General features: G+C 42.5%; 1 protein-coding gene across 2 annotated transcripts in view; it reads left to right on the top strand.

Annotated features, from left to right (window-relative positions):
* LOC104863178 overlaps positions 1–16350 on the top strand; it is a 262181-nt gene that overhangs the window by 176563 nt on the left and 69268 nt on the right. Inside the window, exons 4-5 of one of the 2 annotated variants that reach the window (XR_004515577.1) lie at positions 346–455; positions 2398–2449. Coding sequence is in view for 1 of the 2 variants with exons in the window: in XM_010625505.1 (XP_010623807.1) it covers positions 346–461; positions 2398–2449 (168 nt within the window). In the remaining variant the exon portion in view is untranslated. Of the gene's footprint in view, positions 1–345; positions 462–2397; positions 2450–16350 lie in introns of both variants that reach the window. The other variant, XM_010625505.1, reaches the window with a different exon arrangement.

Raw genomic sequence — 16350 nt, 5'->3', positions numbered from 1 at the left:
ATTGGCATGCCAGCGCTGGGGAATTCCTCCTCTTTAGCAAAGTAAAGTGTCACAAACATCGGCCCGGAGAGGATTGTATGTTTCAAGTTGTGGGAGTGCTGATGTAAAAAAATTTTTTTTTTCTAGAAAAAGATTACAGAAACGTAAAACAAAAATATTTCGACTTGAAAAATACTTCGTAATTATATGTCATAAAATAATTAGGTCATGGCAAATTAGCACAAATGTTTACAGCAAAATTGCCATGTAAAACATTATCAGGAATATTATGCTAATTGCTTCAGAAGCAAAAGCTGATTATGTTTCAGCAGGATTAAAATTTGCCATGTCTGCACTTCTTTCCAGCTACACCAGTGTTCCAGGACTCTACAGAGCCTGTGATTGCTGTAGAGTTGGAACCGTCTGTCTTTGAGGCACCCATTCTGTTAAGTGATCTCTCTGAAGACAAAGCAAAGGTGAATGTAAGAGAATATTCCCAAAAGCATCCTTTTTTTTTTTTTCCTTTTTCTTTTTGGTACTGGGACTTGAACTCGGGTCCTTGCATGTTTAAGGCAGGCACCAGAACCACTGAGCTAAATCCCCAGCCCACAAAAGCATTCTTACACTTCAGGGAAACTCACCACCGATCTCTTTTGGGGGAGGGTGTATGTTGTGCTCTGAGAAGCAGACAAAAGACAAGATCAGGTTGGAAAGGACCTCAGAGGGGATCCCCCAGGGCTAGAACATTTCTCAAATTTTAATCTGTATGTGAATCTATTTAAAAGCAGAAGCTGCTTTTACACATGCTGGGTAAGGAAGGCCAAGGATTCTGCATTTTTACCAAGTTTCCCATGGATGTGGTGCTTCTGTTTCAAAAGCCACATTTCGAGTGGGGCCGCCCTAGAGAATATCTTGACCTGGGTTGCAAATTCTGGTTTTCTATAAAATGGAATATTACTCAGCCATAAAGAGTGAGAAAGTAGATTCATTCATAGGAAAATGGATACATATTGAGGATATACTCCTAAGTGAAATAAATAAGTCTCACATGTGTAAATACCAAATAGTTTCTCTGGTGTGAATAAATTGTAATAGTATATAAGATCCTAATAAGATAACTGACATTGTGCAATGGGAAGAAAGGTGTAGGGAAAGTGGGAAAGGTAATAAGGGAAAAGAAAAAAAATATGAGAAAATGAAAAGATGGAAATAAAGTGTTTGTAAATGGGGAGGGGAGGGGGGTAAAGGGAGGGCAGAGACAAGGGGGGAAAAAAAGAAATAACAAATGTATTTGGGGTCAAGTGGGCAGTGGGAGTGATTGACAGAGATGGGAGTAACACAGGACCTGAGTCAGAACCTGTGATGAACTGAAAGGCACACTGGTCCACTAAAGGTATCCAAGGGCAGTGGAAGCAAGAAAAGAGGGAGGAAGAAAGGAAATAAGAAGACTAGGCAGGTACCATCCTGCTGTCTGGAACTGTGAGTTCAAGACTTTGATTCTATTCAACCCAGTTCAGAGTAAATTTGGACCAGAAGCAGAAGAGCCTTGTCTTAGGCCCACATCTGGCCTGTGGGCAGCCGGGACCTTGCCTCCCAATGGCCATGTAGTCTGTGCTGAACCTCAGAGGATGGGGGAAAAACCCATTCCTGGAGGAGCACACTTAACTGTCCTTGGCTGTTTTGCACCCTCCAAGCCCTCCTACCCCTTGTGTGATAGCACACTTAGGGTCATTCTGGAAGTGCCTGCTCCCTTCTATTGCAACACGTGTGTTCACACCCAGTCAGAAGTCTTCCTTATCTTGCTGCCTTGGCTTCCTTGAAGAGTCTTGGGCCAATCACTTTTCCTCTGAGACTGTTATTTATCTGTAAAATAGATACACAGTAAATGCCAGGAATAGCAATACTGGGGAAAGCATCCTTCTGATCATGCAAGGTCTGCACCGGGTCACAGCCTCAGCATTAGAGGAGCCCTACCACTCTGTATGAGTGGGGCGCACAGACTCACTTTGAGGGTGTCTGGTGCTGCAGAGAAGGCTTAGAGCTGACAGAGTGAGGGCATGAGTTAGGCTTCCTGTTGGGGTTTCTGTGGCTATGCTCTGACCACAGCAACTAGTGTCCTAGGTATCATCCCATGTCCCTTACTAAACCCTTGCCTGGGGTCTCTGAGTCTTTTCCTCAGGCTACAGAGGGTTTCATTCTTTCAGTTTGTGGGACCTAGTAATACTTCACAGAGTTATTTCATGAGTGCCTACTGTATGCTGTGAATTTTGCTCAGGTGTTCCTGAGGATGACCTCATTTCATCCTTAGTAACGGGAGATTCTTTAATTATCTCCATTTTATACATGAGGAAACTGAGTCCTCAAGGGGTTAATGACTTATTCAAAGCCATGGCTGAAATTCAGTGTCTCTAATTCTAGGTCATAACTGTATCACCACCAAAGCCTGCTGCCCCCAAGTCCTTTCCTGCAGGTAAGTCTTCCAGGAGTCTTTCCTGATGGCAGCCTGGGTTTAGGGGGCAGGGTTGGCACTAAGTATTTGTTAAGATTTCGTAAATCTTCTTTTATGTCAAACTCTTTCTTTCTCCTAGAAGGACTCCTGACATCTTACAAAAGGTAGATCTTTGTGAGAAAATATATTTATTCCGCCAAGATCAGTCCCCTGGACGTGCGCTGCTGTACGGAGCTTACAGCCCTGGGCTTGTGGAGCCACACTCTTTCCCACCTCCTCCTCTTGTTTTTGCATTTTGAACATAAGATGCACAAAATATAGTCCAACTGCTTCACATTATTTCCTTCTGCTCAGAATCATAACCCTTTCGATTATGTTATTCTTTTTTATTATTTATTGTGTGCCCTGGGGAATTTTCATTTTAACCAAGACACTGGTTCAATTGCAAAATGGCAAAGAATGATTTGTAAGGAGATCAGCGTTGGGAGCTTATTAAAACATGTATTTAGGGGATGGTTTGGAATAGCAAAAGGAAGTCTCTCCGGAGAGGAGATATTTTCAGGAGTTGAGAGGAAATCATGGGATATGAGGGAGGGAAAGGAAGGGAAGTAAGACAAGGGAAAAATATTTATGAAAATTTATAGCAGCACAGGATATAAATTGAAGAAATAAATGTATACCAGCCATGGCAAGAAAACAAGCAAAACTCCTCAGAAATGAAATATGAGGAATTTAACTTCATTTGAAGCAAAATGTGAGTTGTTCCCTCCATTCTGCAAACTCCCAAATGGGGCTGAGCCCTCAGCTGGGTTTTTCATAAGTTTTCTCTGCAGAACCACTGTTATTCACACCCTTCTGGGCAGGGGTCATCAATCTCACTGCAAGCACCCAAGGAAGTCCAAGTGGCCTGTGGATCTGCCTGCTCAGGACCCTGTCTGGGTCGCTCAGGGAGAAAGATCGTGCCATGAGGGTTTCGCAGAGAGGCCACTCTTGTCCCTCCTGGAGTTGTGCCATGCGATGGCCCTGTGCCTCTTCCCAGGGCCCCTCCTGAGCTGATAGGGCAGCTCCTTTCCCTCTGGGAGGCTCCCTGATCCCCTCCTGTTCAATGGGCATTCATTCCTGCTCTGTGGCTCTCCAGGCCTCTAAGAGTCTCCACTGAGCATCTCTATTGCTCTGGCAGGTGATTCATGAAGGCTGGAAGTAGCCGGGCCCAGGGAGCCACAGCAGGGGCTTCCACTGGGCACCTCAGGAGGAGTTAAGCAGAGATGTTTCCCCTCAGTGAGCAAGAGAGCTTGTTTCAAAGGCTCTGAGTGATTCAGGCCTCATGTCAGGCTGCTGGGGACTGACAGCTGCCCGCTGCCCAGCCTCTTGGATACAGTTAAACAGCAGTCAAGCCTGAGACAACAGAAGGCAATTTGTTTTCCTCAGACTTCTGTTTCTGAAATGAGGAAGGCAGAATTCCCAGATCCTTGGGCTTTCATAAAGAAATGAATCTGGCAATGAGGAGTCTTGGGAATTTTAAATTCATGTTTTTATGGTGTCATTTTAAGACAGAATGCCACTAAGTGCTTGTTCACTCAGGGATTGATATTTTCAGCACCCCCTCCTATGGATAAAAATGTGCATATGCACACTCATGCACACACGCATATGCACACACACACACACTACTCCCAACACACCAGGTAACCCTGCTGTGTCTCCTTTTCCTGGCTCTCAGTCCAGGAGCAGTGGAGGCCCTACTGTGGGCAAAGAGATCTTTCTTCCACCTCTCAGGTGGGTGACTGTGTGCCTGGACCTCAAGGTCTGTGCTCCAACTCCCCTACCAGGCATGTCTTCATTGTCAATCTTGCTGTAGGCAAGTGTCCCAAAGGTGTCTGTGTGCTCGTCTAAAGAATCTATGTATGTGCTTTCTTACACAGCAACAGGAATCTTGTGGCTGTGATTAAATTAAGGATCCTAAAATGGGGTGATTATCCTGGATTATCTGTGTGGGTTGAGTGCAATCATAAGGGTCATTGCAGAAGGAAGCAGAAAGGTCAGAGTGAAAGGAGAAGTGACAATAGAATCAGGAGTCATATTGCTAGATGTAGGAATACTGGCCAAGGAATGAGACCAGCTTCTGGGAAGTTAGAAAAGACAGACTATGGTTTTAGTCTGATGAGATCTACTTTAGACACTAACCACTGCTATAAAATAATATATTTGTAATGTTCATAGCCACTGTGTTTGTGGGGATTTTTTTTACAACAGCCATAGGGAACTAAGATAACTAGTACCAACTAGTACAACGTGGGGTGTGGCCAGTATGACAAGGACAGGAAAAAATCTACTTGTGTGTCTCAGAGGCAACAGGATGCAGCTCCAGTGTCTACTCACAGTGCCTGGGCAACAGGGACAGTGGGACAGTTTGGCACAGGTGGGGCTCAAACATTCCTAATGAGATTCTAAGAGCTGGGAGAATACTGGGTGTCAGGTGGCAGAAAGTTAATGAGGTTTCAAGTTTAAAACTTGTTAGATTGAGATTTCAGCGCTAACCAATTATTAGTATCCCTGAATCTAGAGAGCAAACAGGCTGACTGCACAGGCTAATGGGAAGAGGGGAAAGAAGTCACAGGGCAATTCCCTGTTAGTGACAGAAACACAGTCAGTCAGGGAAGCTGGGGGCTGGTGAACAGGAGAAAGAAACTCTTCCAGACCTGTTTTTGCAGTTCATAGATCTGGCTGATGATGACCAGTATTCGTTGAGTACTGAGGGAAGTAGACTTGGGGCCCTGCCCTGGGGTACATGGGAAGCTTAATCACAGTACCATCTACAGTGACTTCCACTGCTCCAGACATAGTATCTTGTGTCTTCCTGTAGTGCCGGCCATGTGGAGCATACTCCATGTCTGAGTCTCTGCCTTGGGTGTCCATTCTTCCTAGTCATCATCTGACCCACACAAACCCGGAGCAGCCTGATGGGGAAGCATTCGGACTCATCCACGTGTTGGTGAAAGGGTCTCTCTTCTCAGAGTGGACACTCAGTCTGTTCAGTTTTCCATCCCAGGCCTGCTCAGCCTTGACTTTGGCCCCTGTCAGATAGCTCATGTGAGATCGCAGCAAAATGATCAGTGAAGCTCAGAGGCTTTGACAACTGTTTCCTCTACAAATATATCACAGGACCTCAGAAATTAATCTCAGAACCTCACAACTTCAGCCTTTTAAATTTTTCAGTTACTTCACCACTCTTTCAAGATGGACCCAAACCTGGGATAGCTGAACCAATCTGCCTTCCAGGGGCTATTGGAATTCTTATTTCATTCTCAGTTTTTACTGTAGGAACTCTTTTATTTATTCTTATTGTTAAAAATTCTCTCTCTCTCTCTCTCTCTCTCTCTAATCTATCATCCAACAATCTATTTTAGGTCTTGCTGCTTTAAGCCCTGAGCAGCATGACCTAGAAATTAAGAGAGCAAACTGGATTGAAGGCCCTGCTCTAATAATTCAGGACTTTTGATCTTGAACGAGTTTTTTAGCATCTCTCCATTGGAGTTTTCCCCTACATGGAACAAGGATGACAACCATATCTGGCGTATAGTTTTCACACCAAAATATAATGAGCTAATTTGAACAGCACCTGGCAGGTTGTAACTGTTCACTTAATGTTGGGTGTTATTATTGGTGCTAGCCATCAAAAAATATTTATTTGAGAAATAGGTATTTAAAAAATCTTGCAAGTGTCATTGACCCCATCGTCTAAAAACTCTCTTCTTGCCAACTTGACTCTCAGCAGGCCTTTGAATAGGGAGTGAAAAGGGAGTTAAAACTCAGCCCACCTTTCTGGCCCTGCATCCTTTTTTTTTTTGGTAGCAAACAAGCAGGAATAAGCTGAAAAGGCAGAGTGGAGGGCGGGAAAGGCCTAGATTGCTCAAGCTGAGTAACTGAGCGTCCGCAGAGGGTGGCCCCTGTGCATCTAATCCTTACGCCATCTGTTTGCTGATTTCCCCTCTGTCCCCTCTTTCAGGAGCAAGATGTTCTGAGCAGACAGAATTGAGGGCCCTGTAGACAGGTGGCCTTGGTCTTTCATGCCAGAGTTTTCAATTATGATGCCAGTCAATGGGAAAGAGGAGGGCAAAAATGAAAATGGAATATTTGGTTAGTGCACTGACAAGTCATGAATCAAAACCAAGTAAAATTGCTCTGGGGTCTCCCGACCTGTCAGCCTTCACCATCCATCCTGTTTGCCCCTGAGCTGTGTAATTCCCATGCAGCCAGAACTGTTCATGGGAAAGCAGGCCCTGTGCACTGCATGGTGAGGTCCCTTTGCTGCCTGTCATGCCTCAGGCCCATGTAGACAGGCTGCTTGTATGGTTGGGGGCAGTGGAAAAGAGGAGGGGAGAGAGGGGCATCAATGGAATAAATGCTGATATGTGTTGTGTTTGACCTCTGCCACAGTGCTGGGATGGATGCCTGTTTCCCATTCAGGGTCTGGCAAAGTGCTGAACAACCTCCATAGTGAAGCCATTCTTCCTTCCTCTCCTTCCTGATTCTCCTCCTCCTCCTCCACTTTTTCCTCTTTTTGGTGGTACTGAGGATTGAATTCAGGGCCTTTGCACTGAGCTATACCCCACCACCACCCTTTGAAAAATTTGAAACAGGTGTTTTGCAAAGTTCCTCAGGTAGTACTCGAACTTGCAATCCTCTTGCCTCAGCCTTTCAGAGTTCTGGGGTTACCAGACTGGATGGCCATTTCTGGTTATTTCAGGAGCCCTAGAAAAGGTTCTGCACTGCCTGTGCATGCTGGTGTCAAGGCCAAAGTGGCTTCTGGTAGATAGGAGAAAATCAAGGAGTCCCTCTTCTGTCTCTCCCCTTCAAAAATGTCCCCAACTGATTTAAAGTCCATCTGGCTAGAAGCAAAGAGTGCTCGACAGGGAGCCCAGATAACAACACATTTTGATTGAATATCTGAGTGCAGGAATGTTTGGTGAAGAAGTAGGGCTCAATTTAATAAAACCAAGCCTCACACATTCAAAACTCTGGCACCTAAAGTGTGCAGAGCTGGCCTCTTCTGTTTCACTTTCTTGTCACTCATCTTTGTGTTGGTAGCATTTGTTGAACAAAGTGAGGATTGTGACATGATTACAACTGAGGGCCCCACTCTCTGGGGTGGCTCAGACAGTGAAATAAACTAGAAGGCAGGGGGAGGCCAGCTTGGCATCCTATGAGAGATCCTATGGAGGAAACCTCAGTCAAACAGTCAGCCAGTCACCAGGGTTACTACTTAGTTGTTCATATAGTTCACCGACAAGGGCAAAGGTGTAGGAGGACTAAAGTCCTGCACAGTGTACACCTACTGAGCCACATATCCTCCTTGAAAAGCTATGTCTGTCTAGAAGAATGTAAACCCTTGATTCACATAAGGCATCAATGGGCCAGAAGCAGCCTTGCAGTCACATGGTAGAGGGTCAGGTGGTCAGCCCTGGAGCTAGGGAGCAGAGAAAGTACAGGAGCTCTCAGGTGCCTCTGCGGCTGCAGAAGGCAGGGTCGGGTCCACAGTGATACCAGAACAGAGTCAAAAGCAGCTGGTGTTGGTTGGAGAGTCATAGATTAATCACATTCTAAGGGACCAATGTAGATAAAAATGACAAGTTGTGAACAGAAGATGGGAAAAAGACGAAAATCTGTGTCAGGTCCTGGTTTGTGATCAGCCTTGTGGGAAGGCCTGTGACTATGGTCATAAAGCCTCATGCTACATATTGATATCTGCTCGGCTGCCCTTATATTTGTCCCAGTGATGGGAAACACTAGTGCAGGACCAGAGGCCTAAGTCATGCTGCTGATGCCTAAGGAGAAAATGAGCATCAGTGAGTGAAAGTTTCAGGAGACAGATTTCTTCTCAAGGTGGACTACCTGACTGAGAACTTGATTGCTATGTGTGGTGATGAGCCCTTTGTCCCTGGAGAGCCTGCAGGGGAGACTCCCTATGTTATATAGAAGGTTTGCCTGAGGGCTCTAAGGTCCCCTTTCAGTGTCACATCATCTGTGAGTCTGAAGATTCAGCCAGTTACATTCCCTCTTCGTCAAAGAGGATTGACTGGAGAGGAAGTTGAAATTATTGAGTAGCATAGGTTTTTGAGTTTTAGTTATATTTACCTCTCTCTCTTCTCCTAGTCCCTCTCAAGTATTCAGAGCCAAATCTATTCTGTGGCTACATGAGCAAATTTCTCATGAGGAGCTGAAAAGAACCATGTGGTCACGATGAACACAGTACCTGCCCACCTCCACGTGGGCATTTGTTAGGTACAGCCTTACAGACAACCATGTTGGTAGTGAGGGACATGAGACATAGTGAGTTGACCACACTGGACAGGGTAGGAGAGGCAGAGTCCCCAGTTTAGAGCTTCCACTGCTACTTTTACCAAGCTGTGAAATAAGGGCAAAGACCAGCCCAGTCTTTACAAGTTATATCAGAAAATGGTATGGCTTAAAAGCCCCTATTAACAAATACAAAGCTCTTACTGTTCCATACTTCCTATGAAATGCTGCACTTGGCCCACATTAGTTTGACTAGTGTCACGTACTCAACCTTGAGATCAGTGCTGTGGCCAGAAGGATAAAATACATGGAGTGTCTAGGTCTTAAACATGTGTGAAGGAGAGGAATGAAGCCAGTCTCTCCAACTACATGGCCAGCCAGTGGGGGATCAGCACAGGGAACTGCGGTGGGATGTTTCTGTAAGTACAGCATCCACAGCATGCCCTACAGCTGTACTTTGGTTTTCCTTGGGAAATCACTATTTCCTTTTCACTGCCTGGGGAGGAGCAGTGAATTCATCTAATATGTCACATCTCCCTCAGCTCCAGTTTGGGAATAGGTGGCAGAATGGAGTGGGTCTGGCTCTCGCTAGAGAAGCTCCACCCTCCATTCTTAGAGTGAATCGGAGACTGTCAATCCCTGGTGAGGCTTCCTGCTTCCTGAGGCACCGCACCATCTGCCTCCAATCCAGGTCCTCCTCTTCATAATGGTTCTTCCCTAGGCGGCTTGTAAGAAATCCTTTAAGGGCCTTCCCGGGGGACAGGGGCTTCAACACTGGATTCTTGAGTTTCTTTTTATCTCAAGACATGGATGCTTATAGATGCATTTTTAAGTTCTAAGCGTTTGGATATTTTTTGCTTTGCTGCTTGCAAACAGCCCACAGCTAAGCTGCAAGGAATGATGGTGGCAATCAAGTGTGCATCAGTGGCTGTGGTTTGCGAATTTGGGCCTTTCATTGCTAGTGGAACACTAAGGCTGGAAAACACTCTTTGGAAATAGTTGGCATAACTGAAATCTGCAACAGAATCATTTGTATTTTTCTGTCTAGAACTAATTTATTATTATATTCCTTTACATTTCTGAACATAACTAACAGACATAAACCAAGGTATCCTTAGGTATATGGATTGATCTAAAACACAAAGATAATAAAAGAAGTAACAATGGTAGTAATAGCGCACCTATTCTGTTCTAAATGCTTTGCCTACACTGTTTAATTCTTTAATAACCCTATGAAGTGGTTAACATGAGTGTGTTGCTGCTGAAGAAGCTAATATTTGAGAAGTTAAGTTGCTTGCCCATGATTGGTAAGTACTAGAGATAGAGGAAACTCAGGTGCCTCAAGGTTCAAGTCTGTGCCTTTCCTGCTCTGGCCACAGCGACTTAGTACCCACAGCAAAGAGTTGAAAATTATCTCTGAAGCTGACTCTGAGGCACCAGGGGTGGCTTTAGTAGTCCATGCAGCAGCTGTACTTCAAGGGAATGCAGACATTATGGAATAGGGCCACTGTTTCTAAATTTTCATTTTTTAGCAGTGGAAAATTGTATTTCTCTCAAATAATAAAAGAACCTTGACTTATAAAACAGATAAAGCTTGTTTCATTGGAATGAATTGACGTTAAAGTTCAAATATATAATATTTACTTATTGTAAACCAGTGTGTAAGAAAAATGAGCCTGTTTAGATTAACACAGCCTTTGAAATTAGCTTTTTGGATATTTGCAGTCTCATATCAGTCCCAATGTTCTAGTTATATCTGCATTTTATTATGTTGCATAATAGTGAAAACAATCCTGGTTCACATAACTAAGTAGTTGCACATATTAATTCCTGAAAGCTTGCTTTAAGATATCAATGTATTCTTTGAATGAAAAAAAATTACTGAAAGTTTACTGAAGTTTGAAAGAGAAGTGGCAAGAGTCTTTTCTTCAGTTGAATTCCTTTTGGTGTTTAAGGAAGTGCCTTCTTTCCTTAATTAGTGAGCATACAAGCTGGAGGAATTGATGAATGGGTTCTTTAGCTAGGTTAGAACAACTGTATAGTAGAACACACTTTTCAAATTTATGTTGTGCCATTATGAGATGTTTAGCAATACCATTTAAAAAACTCTCATATATCTTAGCATCTGTCCCTTTTGTGAAGTAACTCAAAATTTCAAAGCAAAAAATTAATTTCATTTATTCATCTATTTATTTTTCATCTATTCATTCACTCAGAATTTTTGTTGAGTGCCTACTAAATGCCAGGCACTGGTTTAAGTGCTTTGAAACTGGCAATAAACAGAGCAGTCTTTAGCCTCTTGGAGTTTGCATCTGGGGTTTGGAGGTGAGAAAGAAGGAAGAGTTAGTGGTGATAGACAATAAACCCATAGGCAAATAAAACCATTTGTCAGGTGAGGAAAAGTGATGTAAATAAAATGGCAGGATTGTTTAGGCTATGATGAAAAGATGTTAGAGGAAGCAGAGGAAGAGATGTAATTAAAACATAAGTGGTTGGGCCAGGGATTTACCTCAGTGGTTCCACTGCCTGCCAACCGGAGTTCGATCCCCGGTACTAAAACAAAACAAAACAAAACAAATGGTGAGAACATGAACCTCGCAGACAACGTAAAGTCGGTTCTTTTTTGTGTCCACGTCCTTCCAACCAATCAATGGTGTAGATGTCAGAGCTTATCTGACGTACATACATACATACATACATACATATTTTAAAACCCTGGAACTTGCTGTATTTTGTCACTTGGAGGATGGACAATTTTGGGGACAAGTACCTGGGCACACAGTGACCTGGGAACACAGTGATTAGAAAGGAGGCCACTGTGGTCCCTGGCACTAAGCAATGAGTTAGAAGCTAAGTGCTTTCATGGTTCCAGATGTTAGGAGAAAAGGGTGTTATGGAATTGAGCAGGGCATGCATAGGAAAAGGTAGAAGGGTATCTTTCAGAGTTTAATAAGTATTTTCTTCTAAAAACTCAATAGTCTCTAGGCAGAACCCATCTCCTGTTTATCTTGGCAGCTCGGACTTGGGAGTGGGACACGGTTGCCATTGATACTATAGTGATATCTGGATATAGTTAGTGCCTGCTGGCTGATTGTTTACTTGACTTCCTAACTTCACATTCAGTGGCAGTACATTGACATAGTAAACCCAGTTGTGGTAGGAACATTAACACAATGGAAATTGGCAAAGGCTACAAAAGAGTTGGTTTTTTTCCTTGTTTGTTTGTTTGTTTGTTTTGCCTTCAGAGAACAAATTATAATACTCTGGTTGGTTTTTATCTAGCCGCTATTGACCTCATCTTTTGAATAGAGATTATATATGAAGCTTTCAATTTATAAACTACTTAAATGTTCCTAAGTGTAACCTTAGGCCCTCAACCCGCCATTGATTCCGTTTCTACTCTCAACTCCATGGAGCTGGAAAGGATCAACAGATTCAGAATGGGAAGAGGAAAGGCACTGTGAAAAGCCAAAAGATGCTCAAAGGAGAACTGTTCTGTCTGTTGGCTGTGTCCCTGCATCATCTTTACTTCACGTAGCCTAGCTGTCTACAATCCCAGTGATGCAAACAGAGGCAGAAGGAGGCAGGCAACCACTTCGTTTGAATGAGAATTTGTTCCCTGGGAAATGGAGGAAGAAATTAGACAGATAAGGGATTGGGGGCATTGGAGTTAAGGGCAGGCCTGGATAAATCCACACTTAGGGAGTATCATTAGTGGTTCAAGAACCAGTAGAAAAAATTCAGAGGTACCAGAGGGCCAAGGACAAAGTGGTATGTTCTTAAACCTTTTCTAAGTGTGGTCTTCTCCCACGGAAGAGAATTCTACTTTTATTCTTCTTCTTTAGTTGGTGGCCCTGGCCCATGGGTCCTGTAGATTAGATTAGTATTGTTTCAATTTATGTTAGAAAGTTTCAGAGAAATACATTCTAGTTTTAAAATCAGCATTCAGAGAACATAGAATTAACAACTGTCTTTAGCTCTCTTTATTTAATCAGTCAGGATTTGTTTCAAATTTCATGTAGAGTAAGACAGGTTTACTCAACAATTCACTTGACAATTTCAGAAATGTCTTATTTTAATTTCTGATTCCTCTGCTATGGGTAGAAGCTTTTTATCTGTTAGTATGCTCTCTACTCTGTGCATTCTTGTCAAATGGTTAATGATGTGAAAACAAGTACTTAAATATACTAGGGTTATCTGGTATTTAAACAAACACTTTCATAGAGAATGAATAATCCCCACAGGACCAGAGCCTGGGCTATGTGGTTCCTCAGAGAGATATTATGGAAGAGAACATGGCCATGGTTGTATGTGTGTCCTCAGAAGTTTCCTGCTGCTGTTGGTAATCCACTGTTGCATGAAAAAAGTCTACCATAAAATTTAGTTGCTTAAAGCAATAACCATTTTTACTCTATCTCTCATTTGAAGGACCAAATGATATTCAGGCAAGGTATTTGCTGCATTATTTCTCTGCTGCTTGCAGTGGTTCTCAGCTTCTGCTTGGTTATTCTAAGGTGTCCAAGACCACTGACATGTCTAATATCCTGGTAAGATGAATAAAGGCTGGTCTCAGCTGAGGCCATCTAAAGCAGAGGCCCCCAATCCTGGGACTATGGAACAGAATTGATCCTGGCCTATTAGGAATAAGGTAACACAATGGGAACTGACTGTCACGAGAATGAGTAAAACTTCATTTGTATTTATAGCTGTTCTCCATCACTCATATTATTGCTTGAGCTCCACTTTGTGTCAGACCAGCAGCAGCATTAAATGCTATTATGAGTGTAAACTCTACTGTGAACCACACACACATGGGCTCTAGGTTGTGTGCTCTTTATGAGAATCGAATGCCTAACGATCTAAAATGGAGCTGAGGCAGTGATTCTAGCACTGGAGAGTTGCAACAAATATAGATTAACATTAGCAGAGTGGTCTCACTGCACAGAGACTATAATAAATCAATTACTTGCAAACTCATATCAAAATGTTATCTTTCTAAACTTTCTAAACTTAAATTGTAACAATACTAATCTATAGGGCCCATAAGGCAGTGAGCAGTAAGTGATAATTAAGCTGTGTTTGATGTCAGACTTTATAATGGCAAGTGAATTGGTATACTTTAACTGTACAGGTTCATCTGTGGCAAGTTGTAAGTCTCTTGTCTTTGTGAAGCAGGGTTTTCTGCAGTGACAGCAACCAAAATGAGATTAAGCAGTAGACTGGACATAGGCAATGCATTTTGGGTGTTTACTCTGTCTCTCATCACATTCAGATGGGACCATCTTAGCTGCAAGAAACTAAGCTCAAGACCTCAATGATTCCACATTATGATGACTTGTATAATTATTTCATTGTATTACAATATAATAACAGCAATAGAAATAAAGCATACAATAAATCTAATTTGCTTGAGTCATCTCAAAATCATGCCTCCACATCCATGGAAAAATTGTCTTCTTTGAAACTGGTCCCTGGCCAAAAAGATTAGGGACTGCTGATCTAAAGAAGCAGCCATCTGTGGCCTCTTCACCATGGCTATCTCAGAATTATTGACTTCTCACCTGGCAGGTGGACTCTCAGAGTTAATGTTGCAGGAGAAACTTTGTGGCCCTTTGTGACTTTGCCTCCGATCTCAAGCAGCATCACTTCCATTTAATTTGTAAGAAGTGGATAACCAGGACAATGCAGATTTCAGGAGAGGGCAATTAGATTCCGTCTCTCAGTACAGATGGCAAGATCCCACTGAGAGAAAGTACATGGGAAGGGAGATGTTCTGGCCATCCTTGGGGAAGACAACCTGCTATAGTCTGTGCTCTAAAACGGGGCATCTTTGCCTGTCAGCTGCCGTATTGTGCCAAACAGTAGCCACACATCTTGGTTGATGACATTTTCTGCTGAATTAACTGAGACTGAGCTTTTGTCCAGGATATGGATTAGTTTCTTTATCCTCACCAATTCTCTAAATCATGAAATCCAAATCCTGATTTTGTAGTACCCTCAGCATATCAATCATCTTGAGAGTTGTCATAAACATCCTAAAATATTAACATTAATTAAGTGATAAATATTTACCATTTATGCCTTTGACTTCAACATTGTTACAGCTGCAATCAGACAAGCTATGACAGGGTAACAGTCTCAACTCTGAATGGAAGAATTCTGAGAGTCACAGATGTGTACCCTAAATACCACGAATGGATAGAATTCAGTGGAATAATTGTTTTTAAGGGTTGGGGTGAGTGTGTGAGTAAGCTTTTCTAAATACAATTAGTTATATTTCTCTAAGTGAATTTTTTTTCCTGAAGAATTGACATTTTTTCTTTCCATTGTGCTAAATGATTTCCATGTGGATTGTTACCATTCTATTGTTTCTCTCCCGCAAGCAGAGACCAGGCTGCTCCTGTATGTTGATGAGCGTAAATGCTGCCGTCCCTGGCTGAAACTGTTCTGCTGCATGCCCTGCTCCTGGGGGTGCTTAATAAATCCTATTTGATGATTTGATGACATAACCTTTAGATCTGAAATTGCAGTTGTACTGGACTGTCAGAAAAAAATGCCTTTTGTCATATATTGCTTGGATTTATCAGAAAACATACAGCCCTCTGCTTTTTTTTTTTTTTTGAAGTCTATCTAGTGTGTTTAAATAATTCCTTAAGAGAACATTTTAGGAATCAATTTAATTGTTCCTATTGTCTTGACTAAGCTTTTACTCTTTCAAAACTGTTGTAGAGGCATTTAGTATCTCAAACAAATAGATTGAACATTTAAATATCTGGTGCATTTAGGTGAACATTTGTCCTTTTATTTTTTGCTAAGCATAAATTCTCTTTAAAATTTTTTTTAGAAGTCTAACAAGTACATTGCTTCTTTAAAAATACTTGCACAGTTTTATAGTCTTAAATGACTCTGTGTAGCCCAGGAGCATGAATTTGTTAGTATTCTGATATTTCTTTGTCTTTATTTCCCTAGTCAACCCACTTTTTACAACTGCTACTTGCTCAGAGCCAGGGTGGATTTATATAGGAACTATTGCTTGAATGCCTCTTAGATGTCATTTTCCTGACTGCAAGATGGGGAAGACAGCCTAGTGGGATATGAGCTAGACCAGTATAGCTGTGAAATGTTAGTTAGCACGTCTCCATCAAGAGCACACTGAACCAAAAGCCTGAGGGAGTGAGACATTCAGGTCAGATGCGACAGGGCAAAGGCTCTTCATGCACAAGGAAATGCAATGTGTCTTACATGACCCTGAACTTGGGGCAGCTAAGAGGAAATTTCTTTCAGTTTCCTGGCACATACAACCGTGGTTCTCTTAAACACCACTACCAACACCAACTGGTAGGAAGCTTATTTCCTAATTCACGGTTACTTTGAATTTTCTGAGTGCTTCTCTACTTGTGTTTTGGGTGGGGAAGAGGGTGTTGGAAAGCTCAGATCTGTAATTTCTGGCTTATCTCAGTGGGCAGGATTAGCTGTATGTTAGAGAGCACATCCTGTCTCTCATTTAAATTTTTCTTTGGTCTGATTTCACTTTTTTATGTATTCTCGCTGTAGTGTGTGTGTGTGTGTGTGTGTGTGTGTGTGTGTGTGAAGAAAATTCAAAAGCACTTTGGATAGCTATATTC

Source organism: Fukomys damarensis, unplaced genomic scaffold, assembly GCF_012274545.1.
Source record: "Fukomys damarensis isolate Sample0158 unplaced genomic scaffold, DMR_v1.0_HiC HiC_scaffold_37, whole genome shotgun sequence".
NCBI lineage: Eukaryota > Metazoa > Chordata > Mammalia > Rodentia > Bathyergidae > Fukomys > Fukomys damarensis.
Note: the sequence above shows the minus strand (reverse complement) of the source record. Positions and strands in the feature narration are given on the sequence as shown.